The sequence below is a fragment of the Phasianus colchicus genome, chromosome 2 (genome assembly GCF_987193195.1).
Source record: "Phasianus colchicus chromosome 2, bPhaCol1.hap1.1, whole genome shotgun sequence".
Taxonomy (NCBI): Eukaryota; Metazoa; Chordata; class Aves; order Galliformes; family Phasianidae; genus Phasianus; species Phasianus colchicus.
The window spans coordinates 107,661,476-107,689,197 of NC_143437.1; the positions used below are offsets into that span (position 1 = coordinate 107,661,476).

The 27,722-nt window shown below is 44.7% G+C and overlaps 1 protein-coding gene across 1 annotated transcript in view; it reads left to right on the forward strand.

Moving 5' to 3' along the window:
• Nucleotides 1-27,722, forward strand: part of PKHD1 (PKHD1 ciliary IPT domain containing fibrocystin/polyductin) — a 242,386-nt gene that overhangs the window by 18,539 nt on the left and 196,125 nt on the right. Inside the window, exons 14-32 of the mRNA XM_090136629.1 lie at nt 240-375; nt 1,046-1,160; nt 1,695-1,970; nt 3,003-3,092; nt 3,240-3,330; nt 5,125-5,267; nt 5,353-5,483; nt 6,962-7,143; nt 7,663-7,801; nt 10,733-10,887; nt 12,248-12,432; nt 14,059-14,181; nt 15,310-15,415; nt 15,895-16,173; nt 18,637-18,767; nt 19,101-19,236; nt 22,627-22,822; nt 24,675-24,742; nt 25,974-27,584. Of these exons, the coding sequence (XP_089992755.1) occupies nt 240-375; nt 1,046-1,160; nt 1,695-1,970; nt 3,003-3,092; nt 3,240-3,330; nt 5,125-5,267; nt 5,353-5,483; nt 6,962-7,143; nt 7,663-7,801; nt 10,733-10,887; nt 12,248-12,432; nt 14,059-14,181; nt 15,310-15,415; nt 15,895-16,173; nt 18,637-18,767; nt 19,101-19,236; nt 22,627-22,822; nt 24,675-24,742; nt 25,974-27,584 (4,293 nt within the window). The remainder of the gene's footprint in view (nt 1-239; nt 376-1,045; nt 1,161-1,694; nt 1,971-3,002; nt 3,093-3,239; nt 3,331-5,124; nt 5,268-5,352; nt 5,484-6,961; nt 7,144-7,662; nt 7,802-10,732; nt 10,888-12,247; nt 12,433-14,058; nt 14,182-15,309; nt 15,416-15,894; nt 16,174-18,636; nt 18,768-19,100; nt 19,237-22,626; nt 22,823-24,674; nt 24,743-25,973; nt 27,585-27,722) is intronic.

Below are 27,722 nucleotides of genomic sequence, written 5' to 3' on the forward strand. Positions count from 1 at the left end.
TTGGCAGATTTTTGTTCTTACTGGTGGAGGATTTCAAGGCACAATGAATTTCCTAAAGTGGGAACAGTATTCTACCTCGTAGAATAAAAAAATGAAGGAAAAAAAAAAAAAGTACCCCACAGATGGAGCCAATTTATTAATTGGTTATTAATTAGCCTCCTTGCACCACCAATTCTAGCATATGTGCTCTGGGATTGTTGTTGGCTGCTGCTGAGAACGCTTCTCTTTTAACTTTGTAGGAAATCGAGGGCTTCTCTTTGAAGTCTGGGATGATGCCTCTGATCTGACAGAAGCAGGGCCTGGATATAGATGGCAGTTTGTACCTAATGCCCAATCCCCAGTAAGATTTCTGTCTGCAGCAAAGCAGTCCTTCAGGTACTCGGTGATTTTAAAGGGAGATGAAGCTGTGGCAATCACCTTTAGTAGTGTAAGGTGTAGCAATAACACCTGACAGCTCTTTTCAGCAGAGCCTGACTTCATAGCTCCCATAAATCAAAGCAAACCCTCTGCTCTGAGGTCCTTTTGAAGCTCAACATATTCAGCAAAGTACTTTATTTCCTCCCTTTTTTGCTTTCCCTTGGTGTTTCTGTTATGCTTGGCCTAGATGTGCTGAAATAGCATGAAATAAATTGCTGTAGAGGTAGAAGGAACTCTACTTAGACGCTGCCTTGGGTTGGAGATTTGGTTATGTCCATAGCCCATGTTGGCAACTGCAGCCATAGATTATCCTCAGTTCTATGAAGATGTTTGAGCTGTGTTGGTGCCTCTTGGGATGTGCCTAGGAAGAGCTTTGCAACATGCTGGGCATTTCCATTTTTCTATCACTTCTGTACTTTTCTCAGTTGATCCTGAGGGCTTTTGAGCGTTTTCCGTCCTGCTGAGCAATAAGATTTTGCTTGAGAAGGAACACATAGAAAAGACGATGGCAACAACAAAGCCATGCTTATCTCCATGTTACTCAGTATACGTGTGGAGGTTGGGTGCTGGGTGGCAGGGATTTTACATTAACTCTTGTGTATGTTATGGGCGTTCTGCTTTTGCTTAGCTCCAGGCTTCGTGGATTTTTTGTGGCTCCTCAGACCAACAATTACACCTTCTGGATTCAGGCAGATGGTCCGGCATCTCTGTACTTGAGTTCATCCCAAGACCCGCAGCATAAGGTATTTCTCTTAGCAGGGAGAAAAATAAGGCTGTTATGATACGGAAGGGCTTTAATTAAGGATATTTCAAGTGGGGGATTACCCCAGCATGGATTGCCTCGTTGGCCCCTATTATGCATCTGTTGCCATGTGACACCTTCTTTGATGTTATTCCACATTGTACATCTGGCCCTATTGGCCATTTGTCTCATGAAACATAAGCCGTTGTCTCTAGAGTCTTCAGATGTCTTTTCCTGCAGACATTTTCATCTGGTTTCAGGCTTGTGAGCTAGAGAACTGCAGCCATCTCTGAAAATCTACATGAGGAATTGTTAGTGGGGCTTATAGGGTCAGCCATAAGAATTGTCTTGTTTATGTTATTGAGCCCTAAATCAAACATCTTTGAGGTGATGGCTTTTTGCTGCAGAACAGGAAAGAATGTATTGAAACATCAACCCACTGCTGTCAGCTATAAGCACAGCTCTGGTTTTGGAGCTGAAGGTACTGTATTTTGGTGTTGTGAAACTGTCACTGGTTTGGTTCATCTGGACACAGGTGAGAATTATTTCTCTCCCATCTGGCAATTTGGAATGGTCTGGGAAGTGGGTGAAGAACTGGAGTGAGAGTTGGCAGCCAAAATCCCAGAAATTTGAGCTAACTGCTGGCCTGAGGTACTACTTGGAAGCACTACATCATGGAAAGGCACCCAGCAATGGGATGAGAGTTGGAGTCCAGATACACAACACGTGGCTGAATCCCCAGGTGGTGAACAACTACTACATTGAGAGACATGAAATTCGGGCTCATGCCTTGTATCTTCCAGATGTACAGGTCAGTGCTGTGTACTTGACCCCTGTTGGACAGGGACTTTGGCCTAGATGACCTCCAGAGGTCCCTTCTAACCTCAAGAATTTCATGGGATGTAGACTAACCCTGATTCATTGGGCTCGGATAGATCCTAATGTGAAGATCTTGTCACTTAGACACGGCAGTGCGTTCCCACTTTTGGTGGTAGAGTCAACATCCCAGGAGGTGTTCAAGAAATGTTGTACTGTGGAATGTGGTTTAGTGGGCAACATTGGTGGTAGGTGGATGATTGGATCAGATGATTGGCCTGCTGATTTAGTTGATAAATGCTACCACGTAGCTGAAGGTGTTTGTGACTTTCACACTCGTTGCCAGGTGGATGTTTTTATGGTGCATTATAATTTGCTCGTGTGTAAAGTGCGGTCTGGTTTTACCTTGCTTGTTACCTTGTTCTTGATGCTAATTCATGAAAGTTTGGGGTATTTTCAATTTTTTTCCCTGCTAGTTGACATCACACTCAGAGGGTTCATGTCGACCACTCAAAGAGTCAAGAGATCAGCTCTGTGTGGCAATTGGGTGATATAAGCTTTCAGCTTTCAGTGCTCAGTGGTGTGGGAAGTTGTCATAGAATCCTAGAATAGCTTGGGTTGGAAGGGATGCGAAAGATCATCTAGTTCCAACCTCACTGCTATGGGCTGGGTGCCCCCCACCAGCTCAGGCTGCCCAGGGCCCATCCATGGCCTTGAGCACCTCCAGGGATGGGGCACCCACAGCTCTCTGGGCAACCTCAGGGCTGCAGTCAGGACCACCTGTGGCTATCAGTGTGTATCCCTCGTGCTCCTGTTAATTTGGGAACAGAAACCCCAGGCACGTGTCAGGAGAGTCCACGGAGAGCAAGCACAGTTTAAGAGTAGCTGAAGGGATTCTTTAATATTAAATTTATTACAGAAGCTTTGAAAGGGCAATATGTTTGCTATGAATTCATAGCAGACTTGACTTCTTTGTGTCTCGTGAGAATTGTACCTGTTCTCATCTATTTGTTTCTTCACTTGGCAGATGCTGACTGTGTCTGGCACGGGGTGGTTCAGTATCTCCTGGAGCAATGCACCCCGCAGAATGATCCACACAAATTCCACTGCTCTTCAGGTAAGTGTCTCACCCTAAAGGATTTTAGACCTGGAAGTTTAGGCTCTGTCTGTACTGAGCTGAATAGAGGCAATGCAGCTGTGACAGTGTGAAAGATGAGCCAAGCATCATTGTACTGTGACCACTTCTCTCTTTTTGTTTTTAAAGGTCCAAGCAGCAATAGAGGAACTTCTTTCAGTTGGGTGTGACATTGGGCCGACTTCTGCTAAAATACTCTTCCATGATGGCTTTGAGAAAGGTAGTCATGTAACAAATAAGTATTTACTGTGCGAGTCATTTTCTGAAATAAATGTACTCAAAACCTTCAACAGTAGTAATTTTATGATTTACTGGATTTAATTGTATTTATTCTAACGAGATATAGTACATAGAACTAGTATTACAAACATGATCGATGTATTAATGAGAGTCTTCCTGCAATAATTTCCGTGGCTGAATCATGCAGCAAGAAGCTGATCAGAGCAGTGGTTTCAGTGGTTGGCAGCATTAGTACAGACAGAAAAGGCAAGTCAAGTCTTTGGGCATGTGAAATTATTCATGTTTCATAATGAGTGCTGGGGAAGCAGATCTGGAGCAGCCCAAAGCGACAGCTCAGGCTATAGCCTGATGATGAGTCTTTTGTTTTTGGTGCTTCCCAATGGCTGAAAAAGTGAAAATCTCTGCTACACTTGACATTCAGGCAAGTGTTATATAAATAATAGTAATAAAGATACACCATTATTATTATTATTTTTTTAATACTGAAGTATTACATCAGAAACTAATTCCATTTCATATCTCTGGTTGCAGTAAAATATACTAAAATATGTCAGGAAGTCAACGATTGCCTACAGACCTCACAATACATCCTTGGACTTAGTGTAGACAGAGAGAACATGACCCAGCCAGTAATATGTATGTTTGGTGACTGACTCATCTAAGCAGAGGAAGGGAATTAATTAAACTGGGGAGAGGGGGAAGCTTTAGGCAAAAACTAGAAACATCAGTTGGACATTTTTTGCCTAATTATGTGATCTCAGTGCTCCAATTTTGCCAACAAAAGAGTTGTGCCAGGGGAGGATCAGCCTGGATATTAGGAAAGAATTCTTTGGAATAGTGGTTGAAGACTGGAATGGGCTGCCTGGGGAGGTGGTAGAGCCAACATCCCAGGATGTGTTCAAGAAATGTTGTACTGCGGAATGTGGTTTAGTGGGCAACATTGGTGGCAGGTGGATGATTGGACCAGATATTTTCCAACTTTAATGATTCTACAATTCTATGAAGTATTTTCAGCTCTATGACTTTCATGTGCATGTTTGTTTTTTTTTTCCATGGGTGTACCTTCAATGTATCTACCAGCAGAGATTCCGACAGCTCCAGCACCCATTGTGTAAAGAATCACGGTTGCCTCCTTTACATATTTTCTCTTCATTTATATATTAAAGACTATGAACTTCACATGGCAGTTTTTTCCTCTCATTTTGACAGGAAAGATGATTTACCAGTGTCTACTGTAGGAAGAAAGCCTGTTTTACGCTAGAAATGAGAAATCCTAGCAGGTTTTTGGTAACAAGGTTGATAACTCAATGGAACAGAAGTCCAAAAAGTGAGGGCAGGTTATCAGTTGCTTAAATATATCAATCTCTAACTTTGCCCGAGTGGTTTTTGGAAAGGAAGGGTGGTTTCAATTGGTCATTCTCTATCTGGCTTAAGATGGTAGCATTTTCCACAAGGTTTTCTGGTCAGGACTGGGATGTAATGATTAGTGTAGTATGGTCAGTTTGCAGTTGGACTTGATGTGTTCTTTGAGGTCTTTTCCAGCCATTCTATGATCTATCCTGCCTTTCAGTACCCTTAAACTAGGGAACAACTGCCCTGTGAATGTTCATAACTTATCTAGGCAGAGCACTGAGGAGCAGAACTGCTAGATACAATTGTTTTGGACCTCTATTTTTTGTCATTTCCATGAAAACTTTGACTGTACTTATTTTCCTTGTTTTCTGAATCCTCGTTAAGCCTTTCGTCCTGTTTTGTTTTGTTTTGTTTCCTTCAGGTACAGAAAACTCTGTCACCACAGAACACGTTGTCTATGGAACAGAGCCATTCTGTGGGAGGTTCAGTGCTCGCAGCCCAAGCCAGCTGGTGAAAGCTTCTCCATCATCTCCACAAGGATACGACCTTACTGAGTACACACATGTAAGCACCTGCTCTTGCTGAGTAAATTGTGATTATAAACACTGCTATGTTTACATGAAAACATTTTTCTTCATTTTCTTTGCAGGTTTGTTTTGCACATAAAGGCCACATGAGCAACATCCTTCATATCTCAGTGTCCTACACCAACCTTTCCTTATGTTCAGTGGAAAGAAACCTCACCTGCCAGTGGGATTTCGATGGAACTGACCCCACAAGGTATCTAGGCACGGTGCACAGAGATGGCGTTTTCCAAAGTAAGAGGGTTTCTAGGAGAATGGGGAACAGAAAGTTCTTGTTTGTCTGAAATGATGGTTGCACTGGATGATCTTATAGGTCTTTTCCAAGCTTGGTGTTTCTGTGATTCTGTGAAAAATAAATTGTCAGATGGATGCTCTGTCCTGTGCTGACATACCTGGAATGTGATTCTGTTGTTTTTGAGGACTATATGAAGAGATGGGCACATTACTTGTTCTAGCAAATATTTCACCATAGTAAAGCACACTGGCCTGGAGAGTTTGATCTGTCTATAGTTAGCAAAAATTACCAGGAATTTTCTGTAGATGTTAACTTCTTGGTTTTTTGGCATCATTCAGTGGATTTTCTGATATGAGACAAAAATGAAGTTGTTGGTTTTTTTTTTTTTTCCCTAGGGAACTTGTGGTTCCATTAGAATGTAAAGCTTGGAAAGTGGGTGTAGCTCTTGATTTTGTGTATTTCAGCTAGAATATGTGAGTGCAAAACGCCACAGATGGAGAAGACTGTGGGCAGAGTGAAGTTGGGGGCAGGCACATCTTAAGAAAACAAGCACGCAAACAAAAAATAAAATAAAAAAAAAATCCAAACCAGCAATCTGAAGAACTTCAGAAAGTGAAATTGGAATCTTAGCTTTCATAGAATCACAGGATTGCTTGACTTGGAAGGGACCTTTGAAGGCCATCTGTCCAACTCCCTGCAGTGAGCATGGACACCCACAGCTCCATCAGGGCTCAGAGCCCATCCAGCCTGACCTTGGCTGTCTGCAGGGATAGGCATCCCTCACATTTCTGGATTGGGTCTTTGTCTTCCTCACCCTGTCCCCACACAGGCTAGCAGCATCCCTGTACTCCTCCCAGGGTGCTTGTCCTGTTTCCACTGCCTGTGCATGTTCTTCCTGCTCTCCAGTTTGACCAGCACTTCCCAGTGCAAACTTCAATCCTGATGTCACCAGTCATTCACTGGTGTTGATGAGCAGTAGGTCCAGTACTGCTTCCCCTTTGATGGGGCTGTTTATTACCTGGCTCAAGAAATTATCCCTGATACACACCAGGAGCCTCCTGGGTTACCTGCAGGTCACCATGCTATGCTTATTGATTGGATCCTCCCATTTCTTTCTGCGTTCTGTAAGGCTGAGTGTGAGCTGTGTGTGTGCCTCTGGAAAACAGGACGGGGGTTCATATGACATTACTGCACGATGGAAAGAAATAGGGACCTTGATTAGTTGTCTAGAATTCCCAAGGGGCATAAGCTTGATATTGATCTCTGTAGAAGAGGATGCTGAAGCAGGGATCTAAAGCTTTATATCTTCCTGAGAGACCTGTTGAGTGATCAGATGTTGTGTGCAGGTAATAATAGCATCATCTGAGTTCATTTCCAAATTCATTCACTGTAACTACCAAGCAATAAAACAAAGGCTGTACCACCTTGGTGTCTTCCAGCTGGACGTTCTCCTGCACTGACCTCTGGATGGGGTGTGTGAGTCATTCTGTGCCCCTCCAGGACCTTCCCGTCAACACCCCGGTGTTTGTACATCAGATTGACTTGCTGAGCATCCAGCAGAAGGAAACAGCTGGGTTGTTCTGCCTTGATGAAGTCATCATCGCTGACAGAGCTGTGACTGGTAAAGGAATCCATTTATTCTTTCCTGTCAATGTTGTGGTCATAGAATCGTATCACAAAATGGCCTGGGTTGAAAAGGACCACAATGCTCATCTGTTTTCAACCCCCTGCTATGTGCAGGGTCACCAACCAGCAGACCAGGCTGCCCAGAGCCACATCCAGCCTGGCCTTGAATGCCTGCAGGGATGGGGCATCCACAGCCTGGGTGTTTCCATATTCCTTCATACAAAGCTTTAATGACAGAGCTAGTTAAAACTATTTCAAAGGGGAAGGCTGTTTCATAACAGGCACAAATCTTTTTTTTTTTTTTTTTAATTTTTGTGGAAAGAAATATCAAGAACTAATTGCCAAACATCAACATTCTTGGTTTATTTGGAAATATTTCTATATCGAGCTGTTGCTCAAACAAAAAGCACTTCTTCCCCAAACCAACAAGATCCCAGCTCTAAAATGGAAATAACCCAGGCATGATTACATCTGTTCCCCTGACTCTGTTGGATACTCTTTTTTTTCCTTTCAGTTTCTCAGAGGGATCCTAAACCACGTCGTCTGGGTGGGCGGATAATAGAAGCAGTAACTGTGGTGGGGTCTTCTCCTACTTACAATGTGTCCTGGCTGGTGTCTGGCTGTGGTGCAAGTCTGCCTCTTCTCTCCCTAAGGTAGGCACAATGTGATTCTTTCATATCCTGTAATAATCATTACAAATTCCCACGGAGCCCTTTATCATCTCAGAGGCTGTGCAGAGTAAATCTGGTCCAGGTTAGAAATCTGTGTACTTCCTTTGGCATTTTCCTCTCTAGGTGTCTTTGTTCAGACTCTGCTCAGATAACTTCACTAAGATGTCTACAGTGCATGTGAGATGCATCTTCCCCAAGATGTCTGCAATGTTCTCAAGCTCCTAAATGCTGGACATAACTTGAACATGCATTGTAGGTGTCTTAATGAGGGTATCTGTCTCTGGTGTTGAGGTTCCATTGTGTGATTGGGTGTCAGTTGCCTAAACTAAGGTGTTCCACATGCCCTGGGATATCCCAGAATCATGGGGATTGGAAGAGACCTCTGGAGATCATCTAGCCCACCCTCTGCTAAAGCATTTTCACTGGGTTGCATAGGAAAGTGTCCAGGTGGATTTTGAATACGTCTAGAGAAGGAGACTCCACAGCCTCTCTGGACATCCTCTGACACATGGTAAGGAAGATCCAGTCTTCCCATGTTCCAGTTTGTGCCCATTGCCCTTTGTCATTACTGGGCACCACCAAAAAAAGCCTGGCCTCATCCATGTAATACCTTTTATTTATAAGCTTTGATAAGATTCCTCCAAGCCTTCTCTTCCCCATGCTGAACAGCCCCAGGACTCTCAGCTTTTCCTCAAAAGGGAGATGCTCCAAGCTCTTCACCATTTCTGTAGCTGTAAAATACATAGTGGTCCCTAAAGTACATATGAGCTACCAAGGATGTTGGGCTGTAGGGAACCCTTAGCCCTTTTTGGAGATGAAGACATTCCCTCCCAGTAACTCTGACACCAGTTGCCATGTTGAGCAATGGAGGCCCACCTTGTGTCCTTGTTTACTGAGATGGTTTCTGTTCTCTGAGTCCCCTAATATATTGAGGCAGAAGCACAGGTTAATCAGGTCAGAGAACAGCTTTCAAATGCCAAACTGGCAAAGAATCCGACTTTTACAGGGCTTGTATCCTGCTGACTTGGGAATGACCTGATGGGACCAGGACCAGTGCAAGACAGAGACTGGAAAGATGGGGTGAAAAATTCACCCCAAAGTGAATGTTTAGATGTTGTCATGAGGGGATGTGGTTTAGTGGGGAAATGGTGGTAGGTGGATGGTTGGACTGGATGGTCTTGGAAGTCTTTCCCAGCCTTGGTGATTCTGTGATTCTATGAACTAGCACAGCATAGAAGGGTTTGTCTTTTTAAAAGTCTCACCTTGAAAAAGCAGAGTTTAATTGCTAGTGTCAGATGTGGTATTTTGGCACAAACCACCAATGGTGAAGACAAGGATGAGAATGAAGGGAGATGTCTGAGGTTTGCTTTTAAGTAGAGGCGCAATCAAGGGAGAAGGGATGCTTTTAATTCTGCGTGCAGCCCTAATGAGGCTGGCGCTGGAATGTTACATGCAGCACTGAGTGCATTTGTCAAAGGGCTTTGGGAGAACTGGGAAAGAAAGCCATCAGCATGATTATGGAAGTGAGGAATATGCCTTGGAGGGAAAGGCGTAGGAGGCTCAGTGTGTTCAGCTTATCAGAAAAGAGGATTAAGAGATAAATTGATTACAGTCCCTCTCGTCAGGAAGAAGGGCTCAGTTCTGCATCTCAGAGGGAGGTGGAGGAGGAATTGAGGTGCGGTGCTGACGCTGGGTAGATAGAAAATGGAAATGATGGAAATGGAAATGGCTGCGCTGCTCTTTGGGTATTTTCAAAACCAAACTGTTTTCTTCTTAACTGAGCACGTACTGTGTGGTGCTTCAGTGCACCTTTCTGGGGTCGGGGAGGAGTATGATCTAGACGTGATGTGCTCACTGGCTGCTGCAGGTCAGACAGAAGACCCAGTGCTCCTTTGAGATACGGATTCGTGGAATCGGCTCTGTAGGATTTCGGCTGAGCTGGGAGACGTGAGCTGTTCTCCGTGCTCTTAACCACACGGTGGCATCGTTGTACCACAGAAAGTCCTTTTTTTCTTAAAGGAAGAAGAAAGGGAGAGAATTTTATTGGCGTGGAAGGAAATATTTTAAGTTATAGAAAATTAGGCTTTGGATGATTATGAATATGATATATGAAATATATATATATAATATATATATATAATGATATATGAATATGATATATGATATATGAAATAGCAAACTCTGCTTGTAGGGAGCACCCCCCTATGAAGGCAGGCTGAGGGAGCTGGGCTTGTTCAGCCTGCAGAAAAGAAGGCTGCAGGGTGACCTCATTGCAGCCTTCAGTACCTAAAGGGAGCCTAAAACAGGAGGAGAATCAACTCTTTGAAAGGGTAGATAACTGCAGGACGAGGGGAAATGGTTTTAAGTTGAAGGAGAGAAGATTGAGGTTGGATGTCTTTGCCATGAGAGTGGTGAGGTGCTGGAACAGCTGCCCAGAGAGGCTGTGAATGCCCTGTCCATCCCTGGAGGTGTTCAAGGCCAGGTTGGATGGGGCCCTGGGCAGCCTGGGCTGCTATGAAATGTGGAGGTTGGCGGCCCTGCATGTGGCAGGGGGTTGGAGCTTCGTGATCCTTGAAGTCCCTTCCAATCCAAGCCATTCTGTCATTCTGTGACTTGAGGAAGCTACAGGATGAAACAGGGAAGCTTCACGTTGTAGCTGCCCAGCCTACATTAAAATGGCCCCTAAAAATGCCCATCTTGGGTCAGGAATGTGTTTGGTGCTGCGTGAGCAATTTGTTCCATCACAATTATTAAAAAAAAAAAAATTCCATCACTTTCTGTTGTGTGCAATACCCACATCACTGGAGCACCTGAGTCTGGGTCCCTGGGTCCCTTCGGGTGTCCTTCACATCCAGCCTCCCTCGAGTGGAGGCTGTGACCACTGATGCCTTCACACTGCCCTCTCTCACACAGAGGTGCAGTGCTCTGCGAGGGCTCCGAGGAGGACGACCACCTCTACGTCTCCACGGAGGATGTGAGAGTCAGTGTCACCATTCAGAGGCTGCAGGTGTCATCTCCACCTCTTGGAGGGACCTTCTGCATACGCCTGGGAAGCACAGTGATATCAGGTAAGGTATGGTGTGAGTACAGATCGTGGACTTGCTTTTGTTCTAAGGCAAATACGAAAGGGAAAGCATGACAACATGGCAGATCTTGAGGTACAAGGGATCTACAGCCAATGTTTTTCATTTCTCCTGCACTTGGCGTGGCAAATTGTTAAGAGTGACCAAGTACAGGTGAAGTTCCCTGTCCTGCCACCAAATTTTCCTTGTGCTTTTGAGGACATGGCTTAGTGGGCACGGTGGTAATGGGATGATGGTTGGACTAAATGGTCTCAGTGGTCCTTTCCAACCTGATTCTATGATCTGTGAACACTGAGCCCTGGAAATGCTCAGGCTGACAAGTCAGACACACTGTGGTAGTTGCATCTTTGCATCTGATCATCTTCCAGACAGGATTATAAGCAGGATAGTGCTGCCTTGCTTTAGAGATCCTCCTTTGAAAAACTGTAGTCTATTTATCTTAGAATCCTTAGAGTTGGAAGGGACCCTTTTAAGGCCATCTGTCCCACTCCCTGCACTGAGCAGGGACACTCACAGCTCCATCAGTGCTCACAGCCCATCCAGCCTGACCTTGGCTGTCTGCAGGGATGGGGGTCCACTGCCTCTCTGGGTGACCTGTGCCTTTTTTTTTTTAATGAATCATTTGAGATCTATTATTTCCGTAGCATTGGATGCCTATGGCTACTTATGTCAGAAGAAATAAGATACAGTTTGCTTTTTTTTGGAATTGAACTATCTAGTCCTCTTGATAAACAGATTTTGCCTCTCATCCCTTTAATCTAGGAAGTTTCTGACCTGTCTCTTTTGAAGGAATATGGCATGCACAGTGAAGTATCATGTCTTCCAAAAATTTAGATTGCCAAGTATGAAAAGTATTACAGAATCACATCCTTGTGTTCATGCAGAGCTCCCTATGTCCCAGTTTGTGCCCACTGCCCTTTGTTCTGTCACTGGGCACCACTGAAAAAAGCCTGGCCCCACGCACTTGACTCCCACGCTTTAGATATTGATAAGCATTGATAAGATGCCCCCTCAGTCTTCTCTTCTTCAGGCTGAACAGCCCCAGGACTCTCAGCCTTTCCTCATACAGGAGATGCTCCAGGCTTCTCATTTCTATATCCCTGACTTAGCTTTCTGATGAAACAGGAACAACTGGAGAATGTTTTCTAGATTTTCTTAGTTATTTAATAATGGCATTTGGAATCCATAAGACTTTCCCCTGCTGTTTTTTTTTTTTTTTCTTCTTGCAGTTACAGAGGTTTAAACCATCACAACCTTGTATAAACAATGAAACATCTCCATTTTCTGTGAGCAGGCAGACGTGCTCTCATAGGGATGACGATATCCACAGCTTTGTCTCTTGCAGACGTTTCCGTGCACATCTCCTCCCACCAGCTCCACAAGCTTCTGCAAGCCAACACAGACAGTTCTACAGCCCCGTACTTCAACACCAGTGACTTCATCGTGATCAAAGACTCAGAGACTTGCTATGAAAGCATCTGGACTCTCACCTGGAGAACAAAAGCTGGGGACTTGCCCAATATTATCAATGTACGGTCACTTCTTTTAGTAATGTCCACTTTGAACCCCATTCGTTGTCGTTTGTCGTGGCCAATTTGTTCTCTGTTCCCTTTTATGAAGCAGTTGCTTAACTGCAGATTAGATTGTGGTATAATTTCTGTACCAAAAACTTGTCTTTTCCGGGAATTTTTATGCACATTGGGTTAATATCTGGTTCTCTAAGGTCTCAGAGGAAGATCTGTTTCACTGTCTCCCATCCTGAGGTTGATCATATTAAAACCATAGAATCACTCAGGTTGGAAAAGACCTTAAAGATCATCGAGTCACAGAATCACAGAATTGCCAGGGTTGGAAGGGACCTCAAGGATCATGAATCTCCAACCCCCCTGCCACATGCAGGGCCACCACCATTCCACCTAATGCTAGACCAGACTGCCCAGGGCCCCATCCAATCTGGCTTTGAACACCTCCAGGGACGGGGCATCCACAACCTCCCTGGGCAGCCTGTTCCAGCACCTCACCACTCTCTCCGTAAAGAATTTCCCCCTGACATCCAACCTAAATCTCCCTTCCCTCAGCTTAAAACCATTTCCCCTTGTCCTGCTGTCACTCACCCTTTCAAAGAGTTGATTCCCCTCCTCTTTGTAGGCTCCCTTTATGTACTGAAAGGCTGCAATGAGGTCACCCCGCAGCCTTCTTTTCTCCAGGCTGAACAAGCCCAGCTCCCTCAGCCTGTCCTCATAGGGGAGGTGCTCCAGTCCCCTGATCATCTTTGTGGCCCTCCTCTGGACCCTCTCCAACAGCTCCCTGTCTTTCTTGTACTGGGGGCTCCAGACCTGGACGCAGTATTCCAGATGGGGCCTCACAAGAGCAGAGTAGAGGGGAACAATCACCTCTCTGTCCCTGCTGGCCACCCCTCTTCTGATGGAGCCCAGGATCCCATTTGCCTTACGAGCTGCAAGGGCACACTGCTGGCTCATGTTAAGTTTTTCGTCTACCAAGACCCCCAGGTCCTTCTCCACAGGGCTGCTCTCAAGGACCGCTCCTTCCAGTCTGTAGGGATGCCTGGGATTCCTCCGGCCCAAGTGCAAAACTCTGCACTTTGCAGTGTTGAACCTCATCAGGTTCACCCGGGCCCACCTTTCTAGCCTCTCGAGGTCCCTCTGAATGGCATCCCGTCCTTCAACTGTGTCAACCACACCACTCAGCTTGGTGTCGTCAGCAAACTTGCTGAGGGTGCACTCAATTCCGTCATCAATGTCATTGATAAAGATGTTAAAGAGCACCGGTCCCAAGAGTCCAACCATGAAAGTTTAAGTTTTGCTTCAGGTAGAACAGTCTGCTTTGAATATAGACTGAAATTCTTTCTCCCATGAGAAGAAATTTTATTCTGTTGTATATCCATATCCTACAAATGTAAAGTTAGCTTCAAAGAAGCAGTAGGATCCTGTGCTCAGGGTGGGGTTAGGAAAATGTTGTGCAGACTTGGGAAATGAAGGCTCAAACCTGAAGACAAAAGCAATAGAAGCAGCTGGAGAACAGATTTCCAAGAGCTATTTCCCACCTTGTAGCAACTGTGTATGAGGGCTGTGGGAATGGTCATACATTACACTGGTTGGAAAAGAGCAAGAAACTGACATCCTTGCTCTTTGCCAGGTCTCTGCTGAAAACCTCACTGGTCTGAAGGCAGCTGTTTCCAGTCGTGTGGTTTATGATGGGGGTGTCTTTATTGGGCCGATATTTGGGGACATGCTTGCTACCTCCAATAACAAAACACAGGTGGGTTAACGCTGTGCCACACTTCCTACTGGTTCACCTGGATCCTGTAGGTCAGGAGGCTAACTGGTTTTCAGGTGCTCACTACTGCTGCTAAATCGTTTCAGAGATCTGCTTTGTGATTCTCCATAAAGCAGTCGGGTCATGCTCCCTCTTGTGTGGAGCAGTGCTTTCCTTAGGAGCTATTGCAAGTGAGAAGAGTTGATTTCTTTGGAGGCAGTGCTCAGGGACTGACATTCCCTGGAATCCCACCCATGCTAGGTAGTGCTGTCATCATAGTTGGGACTGATGCTGTATTTATCTGCAGCATTCCAGCCCCTATGCTGTTGGGTAAAATGAACGAGATACCTGGTACTAGTGTGTGGATTGGGCAGGTCCTTCAATCTCTGGATCTCAATTCTTGATTTGTAAAAAAAAGGGAACAGGTAAAGCTTCTGCCTGCTCAGCAGATTTGTTCAGCCGAGATGTGCTGCAGATTGATTCACACAGCTGCCTTCGCCTCCAGCAAAGACTGCAGGGTGCTGCAGTGATAACTGTGCAAGGCTGGATGTGCTCAAAGCCCTGCTGCTGGGCTTCAGCAGCACCTGTGGTTAGGTCATCCTGCTTTATTTATTTCTTCTTTTCTTGGAAACTACCTGTTTTTGTTATTTGCAGGTAGTGGTTTACCCTCCTGGCACACACCTGATGCCTGTGGGAGGGAACAAGAGGGCTCTTCTATGTCCTGTGCTTTGCCACTTGAGTCTTCTGAGGGGGGAGCTGATGTTAGTTCTCTAAGTCACAGCCCAGCTGTCTTCATTTAGCACAAACTGTGAGGAAATAAAAATTGAGAGGTGCTTGCTGAGCAATCTGAGATTAGTTATAATTAGCTTTACAAGGTGCTAAAAGCCTTGTTCTCAAAGTGGGATGGAAAGAACTGGGGTATGGCAGGTGGGGTCTTCAGTGGGTGACTGGCAGAAGAGGAGCTGTAAGTTCCAGAGAGGTGAGATGGGGACACAGCTTCCAAAACCATGTGCTGCTTTATCTAAGATGAGCTCTAGCAAACCATGCAATGAAACTTGTGCCAGTGCAGTAGCTGGACAGCTGTGGCTTCAGAAAACACCACTTTAGAATAACCTCCTTCTCCATCTCCAGGTGGTGGTGGTGGTGAATGATGTCCCAGCAAACTGTTCTGGTTCCTGCTCTTTCCAGTTCAGCCAGGAAATGACACCCTTAGTCAGTGATGTGGAGTATTCAGCAGGTAATGGGGCTTTGGGTCTGCACAAAACGAGGGGGGAGATGGCTGTGGAAAAGGACTGTCAAATGCTGATGTGTGTATTCTTTTGGAAACTGTGTTTCCAAAAAAAAAAAGTGCAGTTTTTAGGGAAGTTGTATTTCCAAATTCAGCATTTCTGATGAGTTTGAGTCTTGAAGTACGTAGCACTAACACAGTTTTGCAGAGGCAAGGTATTAGAGGCTCAAAGGGAAGAGGAACAGCGATAGACTTGGTACCAAAGACAGCTCTTAGCACCTTTATTTTTAATAAAAATGCACAAAAAGGAGTAGCTGGGCAAGGACGTGCTGGAATAGGCATGATGGATGGCAATGAGAAGACCATCAGTGTTGTAGTTTCCAATATATGTTCATGAAGATGATCAAAGCTTTTACCTGTTGCTTGGAAATAAATGCTGTGTATTGATGCTCCGAAATTAATGAGTTTATTTGATGATATTCCTTCAGATGACGGATTCCAGGCCACAGTAGTTATCAGGGGAGTTGGTTTCTCTGAGGAGAGCACAACCCTGCAGGTACAGGTGAAGAACACAACTTGCTACATCGTGATGTCAGATCAAACCAAAGTGGTCTGCAAGATGGAGAGGCTGCCACTTGGAGTCCACCAGCTGACATTATTAGTGAGGCCTTATGGCTTTGCAGTCAATGCCAGCACAGGAGAAGGCATCTTCCTAAGAGTTGAGCCCAGGCTGGTTGCCATTGAACCTCCCAGAGCTTCAGAAATTGGTAGGTCTGAATGTCAGACGAGCTCTAAGGGGACGTTTGCTTTTTGTGCCTTGCTTTTCACAACTTGTTTTTTTTCGATTACATTTCCACTACCAAGGTCTTCATCTGATAGAAGAAAACATAATATAGCTGGGCTTACAGTGTGTACCACAAAGTACTGGGGCAAGTTTCTTGCAAAAATGACATCTTTCTTGGGTTGTCTGTGAGGTCAACCAACACATCCCCTAGCAGTTCTATTAATGAGTAGTAAACTTATGTGCAGGTAAGTTCCTTCCATCAACTGAGAAGGGTACTGGAGTTTCATGGCTCATCTTCCTATATCTATATCCTATGTCCTATATCCCGTATTTGATGTATGAGAAGTGTCGGGATTCATCTGGCCTAGCTGTAAAATGGCTGAACTTATTTTCAAGCAGCTAGGGGTATATCTAGAAATGGTATGATGTGTCATCTGTCAATAGAAGTTCACCCAGATTTTGTTTGCAAACCTCTTAACTCTGTTAGTGAGCCACTTTGAGTTCATGTTAACACACATCACAGAGCAGGAGTAATTGTCGTGCTGGTACCACATGGCTTAGAAAGCTGAACTGTGCCATGTTTGCTCACTTTGGGGTAATTGGCAGAGTGGGACTGTTGTTTGTGAACCTATTGGATGACACGTTTGGGATGGACTTGAAAGAATGTGCGAGTTCTTAAGATGAAAATTAAGACACTAGTCACCTCTCTTCTTGCTGGGGTGCATCCTTGTCCTTTTCTTTCCTATTTGTTTTCCGTAGTGAACATCATATCAGGTTGAGACTCACTCTAATTCATATGGAAAACAAAGGAAAAAACAAGGACAAGTTTTAGTGCTTAGTTCTTTCTTCTCATTTTCTTCCATGACAATATGACTCCTCTCCAAATTACAGTGATCTGTCAGTCATTAAAAAGAAAGCAAGTATAATGCTATCTTACATTACATATGCCTTGAACGTTTATAATTGGAAAGAATTACAGCTTCCATCTGTGTTTTTAATTTCTTCCATTTAAAATACCTCTCTTCAATCTTATCGTAAAGTGCACATATGCAGTATTTCATTGCATATGGATATAAGTGTAGACATCAAAACTTAAGAGCATTCGTCTTGAAACAACATGCATGGAATCGGTACTCTAAATCTGAGTCTCCTTATCTGGAAACAATCACAGGAGCCAAGTGGCTTCGGTTTTGAGATATTCCTATTTCTGACTTAGTGTTGCTGGGGATGACTTGGACTAGAGTTGGGCTAGTTGACCTTTCAAGATCCCTTCCAAATCATATCATTCTATGAGGCTGGGAACATCTTGTATTTTGATGCATCAGGTCATGCTTGTCAAAATATCATTGGTCCCAGTGGTGCCACGTTGGGGGTTCATGATGACCCCACAATGTAAATGTGAGGTGCCTGTCTAGAGATCATAGAATGGCCTGGGTTGAAAAGGATCGTAGTGATCATCTGGTTCCAACCCCCTGCTGTGTGCAGGTCGCCAACCAGCAGACCAGGCTGCCCAGAGCCACATCCAGCCTGGCCTTGAATGCTTGCAGGGATGGGGCATCCACAGCCTCCTTGGGCAACCTGTTCCAGTGCCTCACCACCCTCTGGATGAAAAACTTCCTCCTCATGTCCAACTAAACCTCCCCTGTCTTTAAAACCATTCCCCCTTGTCCTATCACTATCCACCCTCACAAACAGCTGTTTCCCCTCCTGTTTATACACTCCCTTCAAGTACTGAAGGCCACAGTGAGGTCTCCCCAGAGCCTTCTCTTCTCCAAGCTCAACAAGCCCAGTTCCCTCCACCTTTCTTCATAGGAGAGGTGCTCCAGCCCTCTGAATGGAAGGAGCTTCCTGCTAGAGTACTGATTGCTGTTTACCCAGCTCTGCTTCCAGTCAGAGAAATTCTAGGAGATGCTTCTAGATTTCTCTGATGGTTCAGAGAGCCCTCTAACTTTCCTCACAACTCTGCAAAGTCCCAAGCTCTGCCAAGTTCCCATCTATGTGAATTTTCCTAATCACACGCTGGAGGCTTTTCTGGCAGCAGGGTGCTTGGCAGCTTTTTGAACTGTGAAAGCACCTGCTGTGTCAAGCTCGTTTTTTGTTCTTAGTGCTTCTTCCTTTCTTCCTGATTTCATTCTTGGGCTGGGTGTGAGATCACAGACCAGACTTTGCTGGCTTAAATAAGTATGTCATTTAAAGACAAACTGAGAAATAAACAGTTCTCTTGTGTATCGTGGACCAGAATTCAAATAATAGGAAGGGTAAATAACAGAGAAGAAGGATCTTGGGTGAAAGAGGCAACTTAGGGCAAAGCAAGGTGGAAGATGATCATCCCCAGATCAGCCAGTAGCCTACTCCCTTCTGTAGTCACCCAGTAATTAAGGATCTTCTGCACGATGAAGAGACTATTCCACATCTTTCATGTAATTAAAAATAATTGCTTTTGTAGGAGGACTGAGAGTGGCTCTCAGAGGGACTGGTCTGGAAGGGGTAAACCTGGTGTTGTTTGGATCTCAGCCTTGCCCAGTTTGGGAGGATACCAGAAGTTCAACACAAATTGAATGTAAAGTTCCCTCTCGGGTAAGAAACCACGTATTTTTGGGATGCAGTCAGTTAAGTGATAGCCTACAAGCCTTTACATAGATAGCCCTAGCCTAAGCAAATGGTAGCCCATCAGCCAAGCCCTGGACATTTGAGCCCAGACTCCACCTACAGTTTAGACCAGCCTAATTAACAACAGTGTTTGATTTATGAAACCATCAGAAACACCAACTGATTGCAAGTCTAATGCACATACAAATTTGGGAATTTGTGCCTGACTCACTGGGTGTGGGAGATACGTGAACATAGGAAATAATTATTTTTCTTTTGGCTCAGTCTTTTTCCTGATGCTTTCTTTGCTTCTGTTTCCAGGGGGCAGAAGATGCTGCTGTCCACGTGACGCTGGTTTTTGGGTACCAATCAACAACAGTCACCAACTTGTTCCAGTATGACCCTTCCTTAAACCCTGCAATTGTGTCACTGAGCAGAAACAGAAGTGGCTTAGCAGGTGAAAAGTGTTTAAGTGCCAATAGATGTGCCAGGCATTGTCTGCAGCCCTGTTGTTATTGCCAGTGCTGGCTGGATGGAGGCACTTCAGGTCTAAGGAGTTTAGTGGTACTAAGCTTCTTCCTGTTGATTTCTTCTAACTTGTTGCCCACGTGTCCCCTGCAAGTTCTGATCACTCCTGCCTACTTTATATTTTTTTCTCTAGCTTACATAAAACTATAGAATCATGAGTGTTGGAAGAGACTCTTAAAAGCCATCTGGTTCCACTCCCTTGCAATAAACAGAGATACCTACAGCTCAATAGGTGCTCAGAACCCCATCCAGCCTGGCTCTGGTAATGAGTTGCTTGCCTTAGCCCAATATGGATCATGTCCTCAATGTTAAGTGTGCTATGATGCTCTTCCAAAGTCATATTTCTCTGGCTTTGCTCTGGAATGGCCCCACTCATTCATTCTTGGTAGCAGGTTCAGCAATGGCTAGATGGGTGCTAGAGAATGCACTTCTCCAGGATCCTAACAAGTGGGCTGTAGTCAGAGTGTGATGCCTCTTTCTTCCTGGCTCATTCCATAGACTTTGCTTTACTAGCTTCAAATTGAGTTTAAAATGACAGCAACAAGACAAAGGTGCTGATTACTTGATTTAAATGCTCTCTTTAAGACACAAACCATCACCAGCTCAGCTACCACCTTTAGGGTTGACTGAAATGATCTCAGACCAAGCATCCCCCAAACTGAGATCCTTTTGCCTTCTTCCAGAGCTTGTTGCAAGTGTGTTTAGCTTTCTTTGCCCTGACAATTAGCACAGCACTGGTTAGCAAGAAAAAACGCCGAGTTAGGAAATGAAACCTCTATTTCCAGTTTTGTTGTTGGCATCTGGGGGGTTGGACTCGATGATCTCTAGAGTTCCCTTCCAACCCCTACAATTCTGTGATTCGAAGCTGTTTCTTTATTTCTTTCACAGCTTCTGTAGACGCTGCCCGTCTTCTGGCGGGCAAACCTGTTTTATTACCAATGGATTGAGCAGTAGGATTCCCACCATAGCAGGGCTAGAGATGTGGGATCCCACTATTCTAACGTTATACATTAATCATACACAGACCAATCTTTTCTGTATGTTGTCCACCCAAGGAGGCGTGCTGCAATCTAGGGTTTGACTCTCAGTGCTGTCAAAAGAGAAACGAGCAGGAGTTTGGCCATGGTCTTCCTTCTTTGTGCTGGCTGAGGCAAGCCTGTGGTCTGGGACTCAGGGTGGTCCAGGCCTGATTTCTAATAGTGTGAGGCTAAAGAACCCAAACTGACCTCAGCTGTTCTCTCCTCTCCATCTGTAGGAAAAACAGTAAGAGCCATAGGATGGTTTGGAAGGGACTTTCAAGATCATCTAGTTCCAACTCTGCTATAGGCAGGGATACCTCCCTCTAGGAAACTAGGAAGAGAACAGAAATATTCCTGATTTTTTTTTTTTTATTTTATTTTTATGTGCCCCACTTCCATTCCTGCCAGGATACGCTCTGAAGTTTCTTTTTCCAATTTCTTAATGCGTATCTTAACAAAGCTCCCTCCAGCTCAGAGACTTGGCATGGATGCAGGGGGTGGGACAGCTGTGATGGCAACAAGACGCAGTGCCTGCTGCACACCTGACATTTCTATCCCTTTCCCCAGTGCCCTTGTCGTTTCCTATTACTCCAGGATGCATAAATAAGAGAAAACGTCCTTTATCATCTGAATATTATTCAGATACGATAGCACCAAGGGGAGATTGTTCTAGCCGTGGGCAGCCCAGGTGCAAGGAACTCCTTAATGTTATAGTGTCTCCTGAACGATGCTGGGACTCGGTTCAATCTCCTATTCAGAACCTCCACAGCTTCAGCTTTTAATATAATTTTCCTCCTATATAATAAAAAGAATAAATAAATTACACCGATGCCTTCCAGGCATCTAGGATTAAGCTGACAATTGACCAAGAGTCCAAAGAGTTCATGTTATTAATATATTCAGTTTCACAGGCTTTCAAACTTTGACTCTGTGCGTGCTGAATGGGAGAGCACTGGGTTTCCATGACTTCTCAGAGGAGCTTTTCTGCTGCTTTGTGGAAAGGAGAGGATTCTGAGGCTGCAGTGATGGTGCCTGCTGGGGAGGCTGTGTCAGTGCCAAGTGGTCTCAGTCTGTGCTTGGTAGTCAAAATTGCTACTCAGATCTGAAGCTTTAGGATGAGTTAACCTATAAAAGTTCTCTTTATGCTCTCCCTTTGTCTTAATAAAGCAGCTTAGCCATCCCTGTGTGGCTGGGATAACCGTGCATGGTCAACTTCTAATGTCAAGTGAGCTCAAGGAGGAAGAGGGATGGGTGAAAATGGGGCTGCTCTGGGAGAGCTGACCCTGGGTAGATATTCTGTGTGTAGATGAGCACGTAGATGTGCATGGTGAGGGGATTTTAGCATCTTTTGTCTGAATTCAGGATTGTCCATGATGGTAGGGAGTTGGGCTGGAAGACCCCTTCTGTCCTGTGCGTGCTTCTGTGTAACTGAATCCATGTCTTCTAGAGGTGACAGAGGGATGTGATTCATCTCCTAAACACATCTCTGTGCTTACTATGTGGTCAGTGAAGAGAAATGGCAGTTTTGTGGTAGGATTCACTATTGGTCTTTTGGAAATCTTCCTTAAAAGGAGGTGAATTATGCCATAAAGACTCTGTTTCTCCTCACTGATGAGAAAGGTATCTCAGAGCCTTTATTTGGACTGATACATGCCAGCCTAAATTTTTAAGCTATTTCAGGAGGAATTTGGGTTATGAAATTCCTTTCCCCACAGTCCTTGTCCTTTTCTATTACTGCAGAAAACACAAGGCAAAATGACCTCTATCTTCAATATAATTTATCTCACAACAGAACTTAAACTGGGGAGACTGACCTGCTTCCTGCAAACAAGGTGCTTTGGAGCACGCATGGACGTCTGACTTTAGGCTCTTAAGGAAATTTTCAGTTAGTTGTAGGAGATTCTATTAAAGTGTAGATACTCCCAGAGTGCTGAAAAGAGTGGTCTGAATCTTTGCAGGGATTTTGGAACAATCCTTCACGCAGCTCCAGCCTGTGAGCTGCAGAAAGTCTGGATTTGGCTCTAACAAGGTGTGGATGTTCAGGATATCTGTATTGAGGGCATAGATCCTATCCTAAATATCTATCAATATACTGAGAATGGTGTTTGGTGAATGTAGCCAAGTTCACACTATTAATATCTGATGATCTTATTGAGAAGGCAAAGGAATTAATAGAAACACAAGCACTGCAGTCTTCTAGTTTCTGAGTTTTGGCTGATGGACATGACTGTACCTAATGGTTTTACGTGCTAAAATAACCTTTGCTACTGAAATAATTTCATCCCTTTTCCTATTTGCAGGGGGCCAGGAGCTTCAGATTGGAATCTCCTCATTTGCGAACTACCAGGGGTCAGATATCAAGGTCCAAATTGGGGGCACGTGGGCACAGATCCAGGTGCAGATGGATGATGGTCTTAATGTGATGCTTCCAGCCTTGGCTGTGGGGTGGTACAACGTTTCTGTTATCATCAATGGCGTTGCTATTGCTTCAAACAGGTGTGTGAATGTGTGCACTTCCCTTAAGGTATATAAATTTTCTTCTCCATCCTGTTTGGTATCTTAGGGTTAATTTGAAGAGGGAGGTAAGAATTCACAAATGCGGTATCTGACATGAAAATCTGCTGTATGGTATAAAATTACAGATAATTATCAAGGCCTTTGTTGATCTCCAACTCAATAAGCTGCTAATGCTAGTCAGTTAATTCCCCTTGGATTGGTAGGAGGGAAACATTTTAGAGAAACAGCTGATTTGATGGAAAAAAATGTATATTTGGGCAATCGGAGGTATTCAGAAATTCAAGTCAAATACAAATAAATCCTGCTGTAGGAAAACAAGAGAATAAAAGAAACACTTCATGAGAGAAAAAAAAAAAAAAAAGCTAGTTTAAAAATGTATATATGTGCTTTGTCTGGAGAATTTTTAAATTATTCTGTTTGGAGCATGGAAATGGTGGAGTCACCATCCTGGAGGTGTTTAGGAAAAGAGTAGAAGTAGTACTTACAGACATGGTTTAGTGGGCAGTATTGATGGTAGTTGGACAGTTGGACTGGATGATCTTAGAAATTTTTCCAATGATTCCATGATTCTATTTGTATCTTACGGTGACGCTGGGTTAATTCCCAGATAAAAGCAATATAAATAAATTAACACAGGGGGAAGCCCACCCCGAAGTGATATGCAACCAATACTTCCATAAGCAGCACAGTTTTACTCATCAGCTGTGTGGATCTAATCAGTGACAGCTGCTCAAAACAATCCTGAAACAATGGTATTTTGGAGAAAGAAGCTGCATGTGTTGCTCGGATCCCACTCTAAGCTGTTGCATCAATGAGCTTCTGAAGTAGAAAGCTGTGGACAGTGGGAGGATGCATAGGGCTTCATCCCATCTGATACTGGAGTCTGTTAGCAGCACTTTGTATCTGGGAATAGAGAGTAAAGCTTTGGATTGGGTGTTAGGAAAGAGTTTTTTGCTGAGAGGGTGGTGGGCATGGCACAACACCCAGGGCAGTGGGCATGGCCCTGAGCTGCCAGAGTTCAGGGAGTGTTGGGACACCACTCTCAACCATAGGGTTTGGGTGGTGCTGTATAGAGCCATCAGTTTGGCTCAGTGATCCTTTTGTGGGTCCCCTCCAACTTGGATATTTTATGACCATGAAGGAACTTGATCATCTCAAAAGACAGCCCTGGTCTCTAGAGGGAATTGCAGGCGTGGGAAGGTCTACTTCTGTAGAGCATGTTATAGCAGGGATTGCTTTTGAAAGGAGAGAGATGAAGAGGAAAAAAAACCAAACAGATGGAAGTGGGACAAAAGCAAAGCTACACCCCTGTCTGAGTGCCTTTTGGGAGGTTATACCTGGTTTTCCTCAGTCTACTTCCCATGGGAGGAGCAGGGAAAGAAAGGCAGCTGAGATCTTTGGATCTTGCAGCTGTTGACATGGCTGTGCTGGGATCTGTTTAGCAGAAACCTTCATGTTCTTGTTGTTTCTGATAGGCAGTTCACTGTGCTGTATGGACTGTGCTTGGCCCACAGGTTGCCATAAGGCAGTATTCATAACAGAATCATAAAATGCTTTGGATTGGAAGAGATCACCCAGTTCCAACCCCCTGCTATAGGCAGGGACACCTCCCTCTAGACCAGGTTGCTCACAGCCCCATCCAGCCTGGCTTCCAGGGAGGGGGCATCCACAGCTTCACTGGGCAACCTGTGTTCCAGTGTCTCACCATCCTCGCAGTAATAGATTTTTTGCTAATGTCTAGTCTAAATCTGCCCTCTTCCAGTTTAAGAAATCAAAGATGTTCCAGAAAGAAAGCAAAACCCCCAAACCTTCTGTGTTGCTTGTTTTGCAGGGTTGAGCCATTAATCCACTACATCTCGGAGGTCTTCAGCATCGAGCCGTGTTGCGGCTCTTTCCTGGGTAAATAAAGGCAGTACATCTGCAGCCACTTACGGAGGTCAAAGGGATCAAGGGCACAGTTTCCCAGCAGGACTGGAAAGGTTTCACATCAGTTTAAATGAGGGTGTCTTAAATCTGTGACTCTTTATTATGCAGGCATCAGACTGCAGCAGCCTGGGAACGTGGGATTTCAGCGAGCATCCCTCGATCTGGTTGGCTGGCTCAGGGGTCCCTGTGCTTTGGGTTTGATTTTCCCCAGGTCTTTGCATGTTCCCTTTGGGGAAACAAAGCACACCCACACCTGACTCACACATGCTGTATCTTTCAGTCATTACGCCTCCATCTTTCATGACTTTATGCGTGGAAGTTAAGTGGATGGTAGGGTGCAATCCTGGTTTCAAGCAAACAGTCTTTTCTATTGATCCCAAAAGAGAAATCTATTTTCCTGAACTTGAAAACACAAAAAAAGCCTTTTTCAGTGTTAACTTTAATCAAAACTGAAATATTGATTAATCCTATTCCATACTTTAAACGTTAGAAATCATTTAACCGTGCTTCAGAGCCAATTATCACTGAAGTAAAAACAAAACTTTCACTTGAGATCTTAAAGCACAGATTTTGGGTTATCCTATTTTGTCATTTGCCTGCAGGGTGGAGGAGAGTTGAATCCATTTGGTGAATATTACATGGACCCTTTGGAACTCTTGTAGAGAAGACAGAAATTTGTGTGATGTGACTTCAGGTCCTCCCTGGATTCCATTCCCAGCCTCACGACGTGCTTAAAGATAGGCAAAGCTCTGGCTTTGTGCTGTGTTATTAGTTCAGTGATTTGTGAAGTGCCGAAGCCTTTAAAGAAGAGAGATTAGTTTGAGCTTACAGGGCAAAGGCTGTTACTTCTGAAGAGTTAACTGCATTAAGAAAAAAAATATTGCACCCTTCTTTTCATTTTTAGGGGGTATGTTGGAAGGTAACCACTGATTAACTCTCAGCTGGTTTTGTGAAGGGCTTAAGCAGGCAGGGCACTGAGAGGCTAACTAAATGGAGATGGAGAGATGTTTCAGCTGGCTTTGTGAGGCTGCTATGGGCTTGGAATTAACTTGGGGATGCTGAAGGTTTTGCATCTTTCTCATCACTTCCTAAAAAATCCAGATTGCTACTTCAGTGCTGTTCTTATCCTCAGCACGCATTCAGTTCACAGTCATTCATTCTCTTCTTGCACGTAATATTCTTTCTTTTTTCTTTTTCTCCTAAGGTGGAACATTGCTCACAATCTCTGGGCTGGGCTTTAGCCAAAATCGGTCCCTGGTTTCCGTTTCAATGAATGAACAAACCTGTCTGGTTACCCACTTGGCAGAAGAGACCATTTGGTGCCTGACCCCGCCAGCTGCTAATTTCTCTAATGAAGCTTCTCAAGATGTCCCTGTCAGAGTAAATATACTCATTAGCAATAGCTCACTTCAAAATGTTCCTGTTGCAAAAAGCATCACCTTTAATTACCAAAGAGCTCTGACACCTCTGGTTACCACAGTTGATCTGGAAATTTTGGAGAGTAGCCTGTTCTTGAGCATCCAGGGAGTGAACATCACTGGATCTGTGGCTAAGCTGGGAGACAGCGAGTGTGAGCTTGAGCTGCAACCTGGCAATGAGTCTGCAGTGTTTTATGAATGCTCTTTACCGCTGAGCGACCTGGAGCCTGGGGTTTACCCTATCCAGGTTATCCAGAGACAGCTTGGATATTCTCATGTGATAGCAAGGCTGCAGACCATCACAGTAACTCCACGGATAACCTCCGTATTCCCATCAGCTGGGTCTATTTGTGGTGGGATGTTACTTACTATATCAGGGATTGCTTTAAGATCCAGAAGAGATCTGGGACAGGTCAGCCTGGATGGTAATTATTCCTGTGAGCTCCAGAGCTCTGACAACAATACCATTAAGTGCGTGGTCCTTCCAAGGACACACCTTTTGCCTTACCAGTGGTGGGCTGAGGTGTCTTGGGCTCTTACTGTCACAGTGACTGTCAATGGAATCAGCAGTGTCTGCCTTGGGGGTTGTACGCTCCACCTTCGTGAGCAGTCAACTCCCCTTGTAGATGTGGTGACCTGGGAGAGCAGTGGGATGTACACCGATGTGACCATCAAAGGGCAGAGATTGGCGTGGCCAGGTGACAGCCCTGTGGTGCGTGTGGATGGCCAGGCTGTCTGCAAGGTCATCTACTGGAATGAGACCAGCATCAGGTGCCGGATGCACTGCATTGCCCCAGGGGAGCATAACGTCTCCGTATCCAACAGAAGAAGTGGGCAAGCTTGCTTCAGAAGTACATCCAGTGTTCTCACCATCACGCCTCAAGTCCACCAGTTCTACCCCCAAAACTTCAGTACCAATGGTGGAGGCCTGCTCGCTTTTGCAGGTGCAGCACTGAAAGGAAAGAGCAGGACAGCTGTTCTCATTGGTCAGCAACCATGCCTCATCCTCAGTGTCACCTGTGCAGCCATCCAGTGCACGGTGCCCCCAGGCAATGGTGCTAGGGCACTGAGGCTGACAGTAGATGGCATCTCCTATGATATTGGAAAAATTACTTACAGTGAGGAGTCTACGCCAACTTTCCTTTCATTTGTTGTGACTGGCCTCCTATTAACAATAAACGTATCACAGGTCATGGAGATGGATGCCATCCATGTGTTTGTTGGAGACTCTGCTTGTAGGGGTGTCACCATCACCCATTCAGAGCTGCAGTGCTCTCCTCCTCTGCTCCCTGCTGGTGAATACCCTGTGCTGGGCCTGGATGTCCCCAAGGGCTGGGCTTCCTCCAACCTCACCTTCATCTCTCAGCTGAGGGTGACAGCTGTGCGTTGCAACTGGGGTAAGCCAGAAATAGTTGTTCTTCCAAGAGCTGCTGTGTGATGGATTATTGGTGGTGATGGATGTGATTACTATTATTAGTATTATTTTTGCATGACAGCAAAGATTTTGAGTTCATAGAACTATTCCTGTTGATTGC